The sequence below is a fragment of the Dendropsophus ebraccatus genome, chromosome 1 (genome assembly GCF_027789765.1).
Source record: "Dendropsophus ebraccatus isolate aDenEbr1 chromosome 1, aDenEbr1.pat, whole genome shotgun sequence".
NCBI lineage: Eukaryota > Metazoa > Chordata > Amphibia > Anura > Hylidae > Dendropsophus > Dendropsophus ebraccatus.
The window spans coordinates 2,550,397-2,568,265 of record NC_091454.1 but is presented as its reverse complement, the minus strand read 5'-3'; the positions used below and the strand labels follow the sequence as shown (position 1 = coordinate 2,568,265).

Genomic DNA, 17,869 nt, shown 5'->3' with positions numbered 1-17,869 from the left:
GCTGTTACATCATGTCTCATCCTCCAGAGCTGCACTTACTATTCTGCTGTTACATCATGTCTCATCCTCCAGAGCTGCACTCATTATTCTGCTGTTACATCCTGTTTCATTCTCCAGAGCTGCACTCGCTATTCTGCTGTTACATCATGTCTCATCCCCCAGAGCTGCACTCACTATTCTGCTGTTACACCCTGTCTCATCCTCCAGAGCTGCACTCACTATTTTGCTGTTACATCATGTCTCATCCTCCAGAGCTGCACTCACTATTCTGCTGTTACATCATGTCTCATCCTCCAGAGCTGCACTCACCATTCTTCTGTTACATCATGTCTCAGGGAACCCCCCATGTGTGTAGTGGAATATTCTGTGTGTCCATTGATTCTTATTCCTGCCGGATGTTCCATGCAGGACACGGAGGCGGATCAGGCCACTCTGGAGCGGAAGACCCTGAGACGAGCCATGTACTCCAGGGAGGCCAAAGCCCATCAGACTGAGGATGAGGGGGAAGGTAAGCGCTCATTGTGGGGGCCTGTATCTGATGGGGGGGCCTTATATCGGTTCAAGATGGCGGCTACATCTTTTGGGGAGGAGTCAGTGTATCTGATGGGGAGGAGTCAGTGTATCTGATGGGGAGGAGTCAGTGTATCTGATGGGGAGGGGTTAGTGTATCTGATGGGAAGGAGTCAGTGTATCTGATGGGGAGGAGTCCGTGTATCTGATGGGGAGGAGTCAGTGTGTCTGATGGGGAGGAGTCAGTGTATCTGATGGGGAGGAGTCAGTGTATCTGCTGGGGGAAGGGGCTATATCTACTGGGGGACTATATCTGCTGGGGGGAGGGGCTATATCTGCTGGGGAGCTATATCTACTGGGGACTATATCTGCTGGGGGAGGGGCTATATCTGCTGAGGGGCTATATCTACTGGTGGACTATATCTGCTGGGGGAGGGGCTATATCTACTGGGGGAGTATATCTGCTGGGGGAGGGGCTATATCTGCTGAGGGGCTATATCTACTGGGGGACTATATCTGCTGAGGGGCTATATCTACTGGGGGGAGGGGCTATATCTGCTGGGGAGCTATATCTTCTGGGGGGGCTATATCTGCTGGGGGGGCTATATCTGCTTGGGGGGACTATATCTGCTTGGGGGGGCTATATCTGCTATAGGGGCCCCTATATCTGAGTCAGTGTATCTGATGGGGAGGGGTTAGTGTATCTGATGGGATGGAGTCAGTGTATCTGATGGGGAGGAGTCCGTGTATCTGATGGGGAGGAGTCAGTGTATCTGATGGGGAGGAGTCAGTGTATCTGCTGGGGGAAGGGGCTATATCTACTGGGGGACTATATCTGCTGGGGGGAGGGGCTATATCTGCTGGGGAGCTATATCTACTGGGGAACTATATCTGCTGGGGGGAGGGACTATATCTGCTGAGGGCTTTTATCTTCTGGGGGGAGGGGCTATATCTACTGGGGACTATATCTGCTGGGGGGAGGGGCTATATCTGCTGAGGGCTTTTATCTTCTGGGGGGAGGGGCTATATCTACTGGGGACTATATCTGCTGGGGGAGGGGCTATATCTGCTGGGGAGCTATATCTGCTGGGGGAGGGGCTATATCTACTGGGAACTATATCTGCTGGGGGAGGGGCTATATCTACTGAGGACTATATCTGCTGGGGGAGGGGCTATATCTGCTGAGGGGCTATATCTACTGGTGGACTATATCTGCTGGGGGAGGGGCTATATCTGCTGGGGGAGGGGCTATATCTACTGGGGACTATATCTGCTGGGGGAGGGGCTATATCTGCTGAGGGGCTATATCTACTGGGGGGAGGGGCTATATCTGCTGGGGAGCTATATCTTCTGGGGGGGCTATATCTGCTTGGGGGGACTATATCTGCTTGGGGGGGCTATATCTGCTATAGGGGCCCCTATATCTGCTGGGGGGGCTATATCTGCTTTGGGGGGGGCTATATATGCTATGGGGGCCCTATATCTGCTGGGGGGGGGGCTATATCTGCTTGGGGGGGCTATATCTGCTGGGGGGCTATATATCTGCTGGGGGGGCTATATATCTACTTGGGGGGCTATATCTGCTGGGGGGCTATATCTGCTGGGGGGCTATATCTGCTGGGGGGCTATATATCTGCTAGGGGGGCTATATATCTGCTGGGGGGCTATATATCTGCTGGGGGGGCTATATATCTGCTGGGGGGCTATATATCTGCTGGGGGGCTATATCTGCTGGGGGGCTATATATCTGCTGGGGGGGCTATATATCTGCTGGGGGGGGCTATATATCTGCTGGGGGGCTATATCTGCTGGGGGGCTATATATCTGCTGGGGGGGCTATATATCTGCTGGGGGCGGCTATATATCTGCTGGGGGGCTATATCTGCTGGAGGCCCTTATATATGGCTGGGGGGATATATATCTTCTGGGGGGGCTATATCTTCTGGGGGGGCTATATCTGCTGGGGGGGCTATATCTGCTGGGGGGGCTATATCTGCTGGGGGGCTATATCTGCTGGGGGGGCTATATCTGCTGGGGGGGCCCCTCTATATGGCTGGGGGGCTATATATCTGCTGGGGGGCTATATCTGCTGGGGGGCTATATCTGCTGGGGGGGCTATATCTGCTGGGGGGGCTATATCTGCTGGGGGGCTATATATCTGCTGGGGGGGGCTATATATGTGCTGGGGGGCTATATCTGCTGGGGGGCTATATATCTGCTGGGGGGGCTATATATCTGCTAGGGGGCTATATCTGCTGGGGGGCTATATATCTGCTGGGGCGGCTATATATTTGCTGGGGGGCTATATATCTGCTGGGGGGGGCTATATCTGCTGGGGGGCTATATCTGCTGGGGGGGGCTATATATCTGCTGGGGCGGCTATATATCTGCTGGGGGGGCTATATATCTGCTGGGGGGCTATATATCTGCTGGGGGGGGGCTATATATCTGCTGGGGGGGCTATATATCTGCTGGGGGGGGCTATATATCTGCTGGGGGGCTATATATCTGCTGGGGGGCTATATATCTGCTGGGGGGCTATATATCTGCTGGGGGGCTATATCTGCGGGGGGGGCTATATATCTGCTGGGGGGGGCTATATATCTGCTGGGGGGGGCTATATATCTGCTGGGGGGGCTATATATCTGCTGGGGGGGCTATATATCTGCTGGGGGGCTATATCTGCTGGGGGGCTATATATCTGCTGGGGGGCTATATATCTGCTGGGGGGGGGCTATATATCTGCTGGGGGGCTATATCTGCTGGAGGCCCCTATATATGGCTGGGGGGATATATATCTTCTGGGGGGGCTATATCTGCTGGGGGGGGCTATATCTGCTGGGGGGGCTATATCTGCTGGGGGGCTATATCTGCTGGGGGGGCTATATCTGCTGGGGGGCCCCTCTATATGGCTGGGGGGCTATATATCTGCTGGGGGGCTATATCTTCTGGGGGGGCTATATCTGCTGGGGGGGCTATATCTGCTTGGGGGGACTATATCTGCTTGGGGGGGCTATATCTGCTATAGGGGCCCCTATATCTGAGTCAGTGTATCTGATGGGGAGGGGTTAGTGTATCTGATGGGATGGAGTCAGTGTATCTGATGGGGAGGAGTCCGTGTATCTGATGGGGAGGAGTCAGTGTATCTGATGGGGAGGAGTCAGTGTATCTGCTGGGGGAAGGGGCTATATCTACTGGGGGACTATATCTGCTGGGGGGAGGGGCTATATCTGCTGGGGAGCTATATCTACTGGGGAACTATATCTGCTGGGGGGAGGGACTATATCTGCTGAGGGCTTTTATCTTCTGGGGGGAGGGGCTATATCTACTGGGGACTATATCTGCTGGGGGGAGGGGCTATATCTGCTGAGGGCTTTTATCTTCTGGGGGGAGGGGCTATATCTACTGGGGACTATATCTGCTGGGGGGAGGGGCTATATCTGCTGGGGAGCTATATCTGCTGGGGGAGGGGCTATATCTACTGGGAACTATATCTGCTGGGGGAGGGGCTATATCTACTGAGGACTATATCTGCTGGGGGAGGGGCTATATCTGCTGAGGGGCTATATCTACTGGTGGACTATATCTGCTGGGGGAGGGGCTATATCTGCTGGGGGAGGGGCTATATCTACTGGGGGACTATATCTGCTGGGGGAGGGGCTATATCTGCTGAGGGGCTATATCTACTGAGGGGAGGGGCTATATCTGCTGGGGAGCTATATCTTCTGGGGGGGCTATATCTGCTTGGGGGGACTATATCTGCTTGGGGGGGCTATATCTGCTATAGGGGCCCCTATATCTGCTGGGGGGGCTATATCTGCTTTGGGGGGGCTATATATGCTATGGGGGCCCTATATCTGCTGGGGGGGGGCTATATCTGCTTGGGGGGGCTATATCTGCTGGGGGGCTATATATCTGCTGGGGGGGCTATATATCTACTTGGGGGGCTATATCTGCTGGGGGGCTATATCTGCTGGGGGGCTATATCTGCTGGGGGGCTATATATCTGCTAGGGGGGCTATATATCTGCTGGGGGGCTATATATCTGCTGGGGGGGCTATATATCTGCTGGGGGGCTATATATCTGCTGGGGGGCTATATCTGCTGGGGGGCTATATATCTGCTGGGGGGGCTATATATCTGCTGGGGGGGGCTATATATCTGCTGGGGGGCTATATCTGCTGGGGGGCTATATATCTGCTGGGGGGGGCTATATATCTGCTGGGGGCGGCTATATATCTGCTGGGGGGGCTATATCTGCTGGAGGCCCTTATATATGGCTGGGGGGATATATATCTTCTGGGGGGGCTATATCTTCTGGGGGGGGCTATATCTGCTGGGGGGCTATATCTGCTGGGGGGGGCTATATCTGCTGGGGGGCCCCTCTATATGGCTGGGGGGCTATATATCTGCTGGGGGGCTATATCTGCTGGGGGGCTATATCTGCTGGGGGGGCTATATCTGCTGGGGGGGCTATATCTGCTGGGGGGCTATATATCTGCTGGGGGGGCTATATATCTGCTGGGGGGCTATATCTGCTGGGGGGCTATATATCTGCTGGGGGGGGCTATATATCTGCTAGGGGGCTATATCTGCTGGGGGGGCTATATATCTGCTGGGGCGGCTATATATTTGCTGGGGGGCTATATCTGCTGGGGGGCTATATATCTGCTGGGGGGGGCTATATCTGCTGGGGGGCTATATCTGCTGGGGGGGCTATATATCTGCTGGGGCGGCTATATATCTGCTGGGGGGGCTATATATCTGCTGGGGGGCTATATATCTGCTGGGGGGGGCTATATATCTGCTGGGGGGGGCTATATATCTGCTGGGGGGGGCTATATATCTGCTGGGGGGGGCTATATATCTGCTGGGGGGGCTATATATCTGCTGGGGGGCTATATCTTCTGGGGGGGCTATATCTGCTGGGGGGGCTATATATCTGCTGGGGGGGGCTATATATCTGCTGGGGGGCTATATCTGCTGGAGGCCCCTATATATGGCTGGGGGGATATATATCTTCTGGGGGGGCTATATCTGCTAGGGGGGGCTATATCTGCTGGGGGGCTATATATCTGCTGGGGGGGCTATATCTGCTGGGGGGGCTATATCTGCTGGGGGGGCTATATCTGCTGGGGGGCCCCTCTATATGGCTGAGGGCCCCCTCTCTACAGTGGCGTTTGCTATTGTCTGTGGTGTCACTTGGTTTTTCCCTCAGAGGAGGAAGAGGAGGAGGATGAGGAAGACAACATGTCCATCACCTCCAGGCCGCGGACCAAGATGCCGTGGAGGAGCTTCTGGAGGTATCTAAGCTCGGGTGGATACATCCTGCTCTTCCTGATGGTCTTCTCTAAGCTGGTGAAGCATTCGGTGATTGTGGCGATCGATTACTGGCTGGTGCGCTGGACGTCGGGATCGCAGAACGTCACCCGCGACTCCTATAACGGGACGGTGAGGCGGGATCAGTGCTACTATATATATACAGTATATACATGGGGGTGGTTACTCTTAGATCACATGACCGGTCACACTGCAGGACGCCAGGGACCACCAGACCTATTACGTGATGGGCTTCAGTATCCTCAGCGCCTCCGGCATCGTCCTCTGCCTCATCACCTCCCTCACCGTGGAGTGGCTGGGCCTGACCGCTGCCAGGAACCTGCACGACAACCTCCTGAAGAAGATCATCCTGGCACCAATCAGGTAACACACCCTGCCCCTCCTATAGTTCTCCCTGGCACCAATCAGGTAACACACCCTGCCCCTCCTATAGTTCTCCCTGGCACCAATCAGGTAACACACCCTGTCCCTCCTATAGTTCTCCCTGGCAGTTATACACCACCTGTACCTGTCCCTCCTATACCTCTCCCTGGCAGTTATACACCACCTGTACCTGTCCCTCCTATACCTCTCCCTGGCAGTTATACACCACCTGTACCTGTCCCTCCTATAGTTCTCCCTGGCAGTTATACACCACCTGTACCTGTCCCTCCTATAGTTCTCCCTGGCAGTTATACACCACCTGTACCTGTCCCTCCTATACCTCTCCCTGGCAGTTATACACCACCTGTACCTGTCCCTCCTATACCTCTCCCTGGCAGTTATACACCACCTGTACCTGCCCCTCCTATAGTTCTCCCTGGCAGTTATAGATTACCTGTACCTGTCCCTCCTATAGTTCTCCCTGGCAGTTATAGATTACCTGTACCTGTCCCTCCTATAGTTCTCCCTGGCAGTTATAGATTACCTGTACCTGTCCCTCCTATAGTTCTCCCTGGCAGTTATACACCACCTGTACCTGTCCCTCCTATAGTTCTCCCTGGCACCAATCAGGTAACACACCCTGCCCCTCCTATAGTTCTCCCTGGCAGTTATACACCACCTGTACCTGTCCCTCCTATAGTTCTCCCTGGCACCAATCAGGTAACACACCCTGCCCCTCCTATAGTTCTCCCTGGCAGTTATACACCACCTGTACCTGCCCCTCCTATAGTTCTCCCTGGCAGTTATACATTACCTGTACCTGTCCCTCCTATAGTTCTCCCTGGCAGTTATACACCACCTGTACCTATCCCTCCTATACCTCTCCCTGGCAGTTATACACCACCTGTACCTGTCCCTCCTGTACCTCTCCCTGGCAGTTATACATTACCTGTACCTGTCCCTCCTATAGTTCTCCCTGGCAGTTATACACCACCTGTACCTATCCCTCCTATACCTCTCCCTGGCAGTTATACACCACCTGTACCTGTCCCTCCTATAGTTCTCCCTGGCAGTTATACACCACCTGTACCTGTCCCTCCTATAGTTCTCCCTGGCAGTTATACACCACCTGTACCTGTCCCTCCTATAGTTCTCCCTGGCAGTTATACACCACCTGTACCTGTCCCTCCTATAGTTCTCCCTGGCAGTTATACATTACCTGTACCTATCCCTCCTATAGTTCTCCCTGGCCGTTATACACCACCTGTACCTATCCCTCCTATACCTCTCCCTGGCAGTTATACACCACCTGTACCTATCCCTCCTATACCTCTCCCTGGCAGTTATACACCACCTGTACCTGTCCCTCCTGTACCTCTCCCTGGCAGTTATACACCACCTGTACCTGCCCCTCCTATAGTTCTCCCTGGCAGTTATACACCACCTGTACCTATCCCTACTATAGTTCTCCCTGGCAGTTATACACCACCTGTACCTATCCCTCCTGTACCTCTCCCTGGCAGTTATACATTACCTGTACCGGTCTATCCTATAGCTCTCCCTGGCAGTTATACACCACCTGTACCTGTCCCTCCTATAGTTCTCCCTGGCAGTTATACACCACCTGTACCTGCTCCTCCTATAGTTCTCCCTGGCAGTTATACACCACCTGTACCTGTCCCTCCTATACCTCTCCCTGGCAGTTATACACCACCTGTACCTGTCCCTCCTATACCTCTCCCTGGCAGTTATACACCACCTGTACCTGTCCCTCCTATAGTTCTCGCTGGCAGTTATACACCACCTGTACCTGTCCCTCCTATAGTTCTCCCTGGCAGTTATACACCACCTGTACCTGCTCCTCCTATAGTTCTCGCTGGCAGTTATACACCACCTGTACCTGTCCCTCCTATAGTTCTCCCTGGCAGTTATACACCACCTGTACCTGTCCCTCCTATAGTTCTCGCTGGCAGTTATACACCACCTGTACCTGTCCCTCCTATAGTTCTCCCTGGCAGTTATACACCACCTGTACCTGTCCCTCCTATACCTCTCCCTGGCAGTTATACACCACCTGTACCTGTCCCTCCTATAGTTCTCCCTGGCAGTTATACACCACCTGTACCTGTCCCTCCTATAGTTCTCGCTGGCAGTTATACACCACCTGCACCTGTCCCTCCTATAGTTCTCCCTGGCAGTTATACACCACCTGTACCTGTCCCTCCTATAGTTCTCCCTGGCAGTTATACACCACCTGTACCTGTCCCTCCTATACCTCTCCCTGGCAGTTATACACCACCTGCACCTGTCCCTCCTATAGTTCTCCCTGGCAGTTATACACCACCTGCACCTGTCCCTCCTATAGTTCTCCCTGGCAGTTATACACCACTTGTACCTATCCCTCCTATACCTCTCCCTGGCAGATATACACCACCTGTACCTATCCCTCCTGTACCTCTCCCTGGCAGTTATATACCACCTGTACCTATCCCTCCTGTACCTCTCCCTGGCAGTTATACACCACCTGTAGCTGTCCCTCCTATAGTTCTCCCTGGCAGTTATACACCACCTGTACCTGTCCCTCCTATAGTTCTCCCTGGCAGTTATACACCACCTGTACCTGTCCCTCCTATAGTTCTCCCTGGCAGTTATACACCACCTGTACCTATCCCTCCTATAGTTCTCCCTGGCAGTTATACACCACCTGTACCTATCCCTCCTGTACCTCTCCCTGGCAGTTATACACCACCTGTACCTGTCCCTCCTATAGTTCTCCCTGGCAGATATACACCACCTGTAGCTGTCCCTCCTATAGTTCTCCCTGGCAGTTATACACCACCTGTAGCGGTCTATCCTATAGTTCTCCATGGCAGTTATACACCACCTGTACCTGTCCCTCCTATAGTTCTCCCTGGCAGTTATACACCACCTGTACCTGTCCCTCCTATAGTTCTCCCTGGCAGTTATACACCACCTTTACCTGTCCCTCCTATAGTTCTCCCTGGCAGTTATACACCACCTGTACCTGTCCCTCCTATACCTCTCCCTGGCAGTTATACACCACCTGTACCTATCCGTCCTGTACCTCTCCCTGGCAGTTATACACCACCTGTACCTGTCCCTCCTATAGTTCTCCCTGGCCGTTATACACCACCTGTACCTATCCCTCCTATAGTTCTCCCTGGCAGTTATACACCACCTGTACCTGTCCCTCCTATACCTCTCCCTGGCAGTTATACACCACCTGTACCTGTCCCTCCTATAGTTCTCCCTGGCAGTTATACACCACCTGTACCTATCCCTCCTATACCTCTCCCTGGCAGTTATACACCACCTGTACCTATCCCTCCTATAGTTCTCCCTGGCAGTTATACACCACCTGTACCTATCCCTCCTATAGTTCTCCCTGGCAGTTATACATCACCTGTACCTGTCCCTCCTATAGTTCTCCCTGGCAGTTATACACCACCTGTACCTATCCCTCCTGTACCTCTCCCTGGCAGTTATACACCACCTGTACCTGTCCCTCCTATAGTTCTCCCTGGCAGTTATACACCACCTGTACCTATCCCTCCTATACCTCTCCCTGGCAGTTATACACCACCTGTACCTATCCCTCCTGTACCTCTCCCTGGCAGTTATACACCACCTGTACCTGTCCCTCCTATAGTTCTCCCTGGCAGTTATACACCACCTGTACCTATCCCTCCTATACCTCTCCCTGGCAGTTATACACCACCTGTACCTATCCCTCCTATAGTTCTCCCTGGCAGTTATACACCACCTGTACCTATCCCTCCTATAGTTCTCCCTGGCAGTTATACATCACCTGTACCTGTCCCTCCTATAGTTCTCCCTGGCAGTTATACACCACCTGTACCTATCCCTCCTGTACCTCTCCCTGGCAGTTATACATTACCTGTACCTGTCCCTCCTATACCTCTCCCTGGCAGTTATACACCACCTGTACCTGTCCCTCCTATAGTTCTCCCTGGCAGTTTTACACCACCTGTACCTGTCCCTCCTATAGTTCTCCCTGGCAGTTATACACCACCTGTACCTGTCCCTCCTATAGTTCTCCCTGGCAGTTTTACACCACCTGTACCTGTCCCTCCTATACCTCTCCCTGGCAGTTATACACCACCTGTACCTGTCCCTCCTATACCTCTCCCTGGCAGTTATACACCACCTGTACCTATCCCTCCTATACCTCTCCCTGGCAGATATACACCACCTGTACCTGTCCCTCCTATAGTTCTCCCTGGCAGTTATACACCACCTGTACCTATCCCTCCAGTCTGTTCTTATCCCTCTGTTAGTTCTTCTTGGCAGTAAGAGAGCAGTCTGTTCTTATCCCTCTGTTAGTTCTTCCTGATAGTGTTAGTTCTTCCCGTCTGTTTTTATCCCTCTGTTAGTTCTTCCTGGCATACTGTCACAGTGAGGGGACCTCTGCCCGGATCGAGGCAGTGCCTCTGTGAGTTTTTCCCCATAACAGCCATTCGGCTTCATTAAAAGTTTGGGCCCTTGTGGTTTGTAGTGGTGTCTTAGAGGATTAGTCCAGGTGGAGTTCCCCTTTAAGTGATGACACTTTCTGTCTGCAGGTTCTTTGACACGACGCCGCTCGGCTTAATCCTGAACCGTTTCTCGGCCGACACCAACATCATTGATCAGGTGAGATGGCGGCTGTGATGCGGAGCACAGTGCTGGGTGTGGCCCCCATAATGATGTGGCCCCTTGTGTCTCCCGCAGCACATCCCCCCCACCCTGGAGTCCCTCACCCGCTCCACCCTCCTCTGCCTCTCGGCCATCGGGGTCATCACCTACGCCAACCCCTACTTCCTGATCGCCCTCGCCCCGCTCTGCGTCGCCTTCTACTTCATCCAGGAATACTTCCGAGTGGCCTCCAAGTGAGTATGACGGGAGACGTGCGCTGCCACCCAGCTTTCCCAGCAACATGGAGGGAAAGGACTGAATGTATCTGCTGATCAGGAGCCTGGGAAAGCTGGGGTCATCGCTGTCACAGTCCCTTTAAGAGCGGCTCCTGCCAGACACAACATTCACAGCCACCTCCTCCATGTCTCACAGGGATCTGCAGGAACTGGACGATAACACTCAGCTGCCGCTGCTCTGCCACTTCTCCGAGACCGCCGAGGGTCTCACCACCATCCGCGCCTTCAGGTACCCGCAGTGTTCTCGGGGGGGGGATCAGCAGTGTACTCCGGGGGGCTCAGCAGTGTACTCCGGGGTGGGGGGGCTCAGCAATGTACTCCGGGGGGCTCAGCAGTGTACTCCGGGGGGCTCAGCAGTGTACTCCGGGGGGCTCAGCAGTGTACTCCGGGGGGCTCAGCAGTGTACTCCGGGGGGCTCAGCAGTGTACTCCGGGGTGGGGGGGCTCAGCAATGTACTCGGGGGGCTCAGCCATGTACCCTGCAGGTGGTGGGGTCTTGGTAGTGTTGCAGTGTACTCGGGGGGCTGGGGGTTGTTGGAGGGATTGATGGTGGAGAGGGGACACCGCCTCCCTGTTACTGTCGCCATCTCATCCTCAGACACGAATCCAGATTCAAGCACCGTATGCTGGAGCTCACCGACACCAACAACCTGGCCTATCTGTTCCTATCCGCTGCTAACCGCTGGCTGGAGGTCAGGACGGTAAGGATGGCGCCATCCAAGCAACCCACCCCCCTCATCATCCACCACCCTCATCATCCACCACCCTCATCATCCACCCACCACCCTCATCATCCACCACCCTCATCATCCACCCCACTCATCATCCACCCACCACCCTCATCATCCACCACCCTCATCATCCACCACCCCCATCATCCACACACCACCCTCATCATCCACCCACCCCCCTCATCATCCACCCACCCACCACCTTCATCATCCACCCACTCATCATCCAACCACCCACCACCCTCATCATCCACCACCCTCATCATCCACCCACCACCCTCATCATCCACCCACCACCCTCATCATCCACCACCCTCATCATCCACCCACCCCCCTCATCATCCACCCACCCACCACCTTCATAATCCACCACCCTCATCATCCACCCACCCTCATCATCCACCACCCTCAACATCCAACCACCCACCACCCTCATCATCCACCACCCTCATCATCCACCACCCTCATCATCCACCCACCCACCCTCATCATCCACCACCCTCATCATCCACCCACCACCCTCATCATCCACCCACCACCCTCATCATCCACCCACCACCCTCATCATCCACCCACCACCCTCATCATCCACCACCCTCATCATCCACCCACCCACCACCTTCATAATCCACCACCCTCATCATCCACCCACCCTCATCATCCACCACCCTCAACATCCAACCACCCACCACCCTCATCATCCACCACCCTCATCATCCACCCACCCACCCTCATCATCCACCACCCTCATCATCCACCCACCACCCTCATCATCCACCCACCACCCTCATCATCCACCACCCTCATCATCCACCCACCCACCCTCATCATCCACCACCCTCATCATCCACCCACCACCCTCATCATCCACCCACCACCCTCATCATCCACCCACCCTCCTCATCATCCTCCCACCACCCTCATCCTCCCACCCTCCTCCCTCATCCTCCCACCCTCCTCCCTCATCCTCCCACCCACCACCCTCATCCTCCCACCCTCCTCATCATCCTCCACCCTCCTCATCATCCTCCACCCTCCTCATCATCCTCCCACCACCACCCTCATCCTCCCACCCTCCTCATCATCCTCCCACCCACCACCTTCATCCTCCCACCCTCCTCCCTCATCCTCCCACCCACCCACCACCCTCCTCCCTCATCCTCCCACCCTCCCACCCACCACCCTCATCCTCCCACCCACCACCCTCATCCTCCCACCCTCCTCATCATCCTCCCACCCACCTCATCATCCTCCCACCCACCACCCTCCTCATCATCCTCCCACCCACCTCATCATCCTCCCACCCACCACCCTCCTCCTCCCACCCTCCTCCCTCCTCCTCCCACCCTCCTCATCATCCTCCCACCCACCACCCTTATCCTCCTCATCATCCTCCCACCCTCCTCATCATCCTCCCACCCACCACCCTCATCCTCCTCCTCCCACCCTCCTCATCATCCACCCCCCCCTCATCCACCCACCCCTTATCCACCCCCCCCTCATCCAACCACCCACCACCCTCATCATCCAACCACCCACCACCCTCATCATCCAACCACCCACCACCCTCATCATCCAACCACCCACCACCCTCATCATCCAACCACCCACCACCCTCATCATCCAACCACCCACCACCCTCATCATCCAACCACCCACCACCCTCATCATCCAACCACCCACCACCCTCATCATCCACCACCCACCTCATTATCCTCCCACCCTCCTCATCATCCTCCCACCCTCCTCATCCTCCCACCCACCACCCTCATCCTCCCATCACCACCACCCTCATCCTCCCACCCACCACCCTCATCCTCCCACCACCACCCTCATCCTCCCACCCACCACCCTCATCCTCCCTAAGCACTGCCCCTGTGGTGATTCCTGCAGTGTTAAATGTCGCCATACAGGGTGGGATCAGCCCTCTACACCCTGGGGTGACAGATAACGGAGAGCACCAGCTGCCGAGACGTATAGAGCAGCCGCCCCCAGTGTACTATATTACTGTATGTGACCTCTGACCCCCGCTGTGCTGCCTCTGCAGGATTACCTGGGCGCCTGCATCGTACTGACAGCTGCCATCACCTCCATCACCTCCGGACTCACCTCCGGGATCGTTGGATTAGGCCTCACCTACGCCCTGACCGTGAGTGTCTCTCCAGAGGTGGTATTGGGAGGAAGTGGAAGGAGACGATATTTACCTGTGACTCATCGCCTCCAGAGCTGCACTCACTATTCTGCTGTTACATCCTGTCTCATCCTCCAGAGCTGCACTCACTATTCTGCTGTTACATCATGTCTCATCCTCCAGAGCTGCACTCACTATTCTGCTGTTACATCCTGCCTCATCCTCCAGAGCTGCACTCACTATTCTGCTATTACATCCTGTCTCATCCTCCAGAGCTGCACTCACTATTCTGCTGTTACATCCTGCCTCATCCTCCAGAGCTGCACTCACTATTCTGCTGTTACATCCTGTCTCATCCTCCAGAGCTGCACTCACTATTCTGCTGTTACATCATGTCTCATCCTCCAGAGCTGCACTCACTATTCTGCTGTTACATCCTGTCTCATCCTCCAGAGCTGCACTCACTATTCTGCTGTTACATCATGTCTCATCCTCCAGAGCTGCACTCACTATTCTGCTGTTACATCATGTCTCATCCTCCAGAGCTGCACTCACTATTCTGCTGTTACATCATGTCTCATCCTCCAGAGCTGCACTCACTATTCTGCTGTTACATTATGTCTCATCCTCCAGAGCTGCACTCACTATTCTGCTGTCACATCATGTCTCATCCTCCAGAGCTGCACTCACTATTCTGCTGTTACATCCTGTCTCATCCTCCAGAGCTGCACTCACTATTCTGCTGTCACATCATGTCTCATCCTCCAGAGCTGCACTCACTATTCTGCTGTTACATCATGTCTCATCCTCCAGAGCTGCACTCACAATTCTGCTGTCACATCATGTCTCATGCTCCAGAGCTGCGCTTTTTCTGCTGTCACATCATGTCTCATCCTCTAGAGCTGCACTCACTATTCTGCTGTTACATCCTGTCTCATCCTCCAGAGCTGCACTCACTATTCTACTGTCACATCATGTCTCATCCGTCTCCCCACCTAGGTCACCAATTACCTGAACTGGGTTGTGCGGAATCTTGCGGACCTGGAAGTCCAGATCGGAGCGGTGAAGAAAGTGAACAGTTTCCTGAGCATTGAGTCTGAGTGCTACGAGGGGACGATGGGTACGGTGTCACATGTATGGGGTTTCTTACAGGGGGCGGGCTCTCAGCATCCGTCAATATGGAGGGTGGGACATAGGTTTAGGGACCCCCATGGGATCACTTCGGCCCCCGTCCATCCAGTCATCACATTCTCAGATGTTTCACCTGATTGGTTCCAGATCCGCAGCAGGTGCCGGACAATTGGCCGAAGAACGGGGAGATCCAGATCAGCGACCTGTGCGTGCGATACGAGTGCAACCTGAAACCGGTGCTGAAACATGTGAAGGCCTATATAAAGCCGGGCCAGAAGGTGACTACAACCCCCAGCATGACCCAAGCCCCTGCACTGCTGCTCATCCTGAGCTGTCTGATTCATGGATAGGATGCTGGTAGGCTGACCCTCAGGCGGTGACCCCTATGGACTCTATATGTTACCCTGAGGAGTCCACTAGTTCACATATCCCAGGATTACACCCTTCTCTCTTTTTAAGGCTATGCACCTAAAAAAAAATGCTATGTGTCTCCATGGCACCAGACTACAAACACATCTGGTGTAGTCAGATCCTACAGTCGTTACTAAGGAATTGGACACCAGATCAGACTACACAGGACTTGTTTGTGGTCTGTTACTATGGAGAGACATAGATCAGCATAGAAGCTGCATACATCAAAAAAGATTTTTTTATCCTCACAGTTTGCAGAATTGGTGACAACCTTGCCCTGATATCTGTGCGGTTCCTTATCTCCTCAGGTCGGGATCTGTGGCCGCACGGGCAGCGGTAAATCCTCCCTGTCATTGGCCTTCTTCAGGATGGTCGATATATTTGACGGTGAGTAGGATACACAGATGACAATGGGGATATGTGCAGCCCCTGCTACTTCAGTGTCTGCACTGTGGGAGGAGCAGCATTCAGGAGCCACCCTGATGCATCATGGGAGCTCAGCTACTTCACAAGTCCTTGACCTCTGTGCATACATCCCCCCAGACAGTAGTGCTTCTGTATCCAGCCTGTGAAAGAACTACAACTCCCAGCATGGTCTCAGCAGGGGGCGCTATGTGGAGGGAATTTATGTGTTTTTTTTTCTATTTCTCTGTAGGAAAAATTATCATTGATGGAATCGACATTTGTAAGCTCCCCCTGCACACGCTGCGGTCCCGGCTGTCTATCATCCTCCAGGACCCCGTACTGTTCAGCGGCTCTATACGGTAAGAGCAGCCCCTGATCTCCAGTATAGAATGTGACACAGAGTCCATGCTGCTGGAAGTAAAGGTCATCACTATGTAATGGAAGGTCCTGGAACCTTCTATATGGGCTGCACATAAACCCTACTGTACAGCGGCTCTATACGGTAAGAACAGCCCCTGATCTCCTGTATAGAATGTGACACGGAGTCCAGGCTGCTGGAAGTAAAGGTCATCACTATGTAATGGAAGGTCCTGGAACCTTCTATATGGGCTGCACATAAACCCTACTGTACAGCGGCTCTATCCGGTAAGAGCAGCCCTGATCTCCAGTATAGAATGTGACACGGAGTCCAGGCTGCTGGAAGTAAAGGTCATCACTATGTAATGGAAGGTCCTGGAACCTTCTATATGGGCTGCACATAAACCCTACTGTACAGCGGCTCTATACGGCAGGAACAGCCCCTGATCTCCAGTATAGAATGTGACACAGAGTCCAGGCTGCTGGAAGTAAAGGTCATCACTATGTAATGGAAGGTCCTGGAGGCTTCTATATGGGCTGCACATAAACCCTACTGTACAGCGGCTCTATACGGTAAGAACAGCCCCTGATCTCCAGTATAGAATGTGACACGGAGTCCAGGCTGCTGGAAGTAAAGGTCATCACTATGTAATGGAAGGTCCTGGAACCTTCTATATGGGCTGCACATAAACCATACTGTACAGCGGCTCTATCCGGTAAGAGCAGCCCCTGATCTCCTGTATAGAATGTGACACGGAGTCCAGGCTGCTGGAAGTAAAGGTCATCACTATGTAATGGAAGGTCCTGGAGGCTTCTATATGGGCTGCACATAAACCCTACTGTACAGCGGCTCTATCCGGCAAGAGCAGCCCCTGATCTCCTGTATAGAATGTGACACGGAGTCCAGGCTGCTGGAAGTAAAGGTCATCACTATGTAATGGAAGGTCCTGGAGGCTTCTATATGGGCTGCACATAAACCCTACTGTACAGCGGCTCTATCCGGTAAGAGCAGCCCCTGATCTCCTGTATAGAATGTGACACAGAGTCCAGGCTGCTGGAAGTAAAGGTCATCACTATGTAATGGAAGGTCCTGGAACCTTCTATATGGGCTGCACATAAACCCTACTGTACAGCGGCTCTATCCGGTAAGAGCAGCCCCTGATCTCCTGTATAGAATGTGACACGGAGTCCAGGCTGCTGGAAGGAAAGGTCATCACTATGTAATGGAAGATCTTGGAGGCTTCTATATGGGCTGCACATAAACCCTACTGTACAGCAGCTCTATAGGGTAAGAGCAGCCCCTGATCTCCTGTATAGAATGTGATACTGAGTCCAGGCTGCTGGAAGTAAAGGTCATCACTATGTAATGGAAGGTCCTGGAGGCTTCTATATGGGCTGCACATAAACCCTACTGTATAGCGGCTCTATCCGGTAAGAGCAGCCCCTGATCTCCTGTATAGAATGTGACACGGAGTCCAGGCTGCTGGAAGTAAAGGTCATCACTATGTAATGGAAGGTCCTGGAACCTTCTATATGGGCTGC

The 17,869-nt window shown here is 53.8% G+C and overlaps 1 protein-coding gene across 6 annotated transcripts in view; it reads left to right on the top strand.

Moving 5' to 3' along the window:
- Positions 1-17,869, top strand: part of ABCC9 (ATP binding cassette subfamily C member 9) — a 127,507-nt gene that overhangs the window by 92,858 nt on the left and 16,780 nt on the right. For all 6 annotated transcript variants that reach the window (XM_069963754.1, XM_069963746.1, XM_069963781.1 and 3 more), the window contains 12 exons: positions 409-508; positions 5,729-5,961; positions 6,047-6,213; positions 10,815-10,884; positions 10,963-11,120; positions 11,299-11,391; positions 11,760-11,862; positions 13,940-14,041; positions 15,023-15,143; positions 15,302-15,432; positions 15,874-15,952; positions 16,221-16,329. In XM_069963754.1, coding sequence (XP_069819855.1) covers positions 409-508; positions 5,729-5,961; positions 6,047-6,213; positions 10,815-10,884; positions 10,963-11,120; positions 11,299-11,391; positions 11,760-11,862; positions 13,940-14,041; positions 15,023-15,143; positions 15,302-15,432; positions 15,874-15,952; positions 16,221-16,329 — 1,466 coding nt within the window. The remainder of the gene's footprint in view (positions 1-408; positions 509-5,728; positions 5,962-6,046; positions 6,214-10,814; positions 10,885-10,962; positions 11,121-11,298; positions 11,392-11,759; positions 11,863-13,939; positions 14,042-15,022; positions 15,144-15,301; positions 15,433-15,873; positions 15,953-16,220; positions 16,330-17,869) is intronic.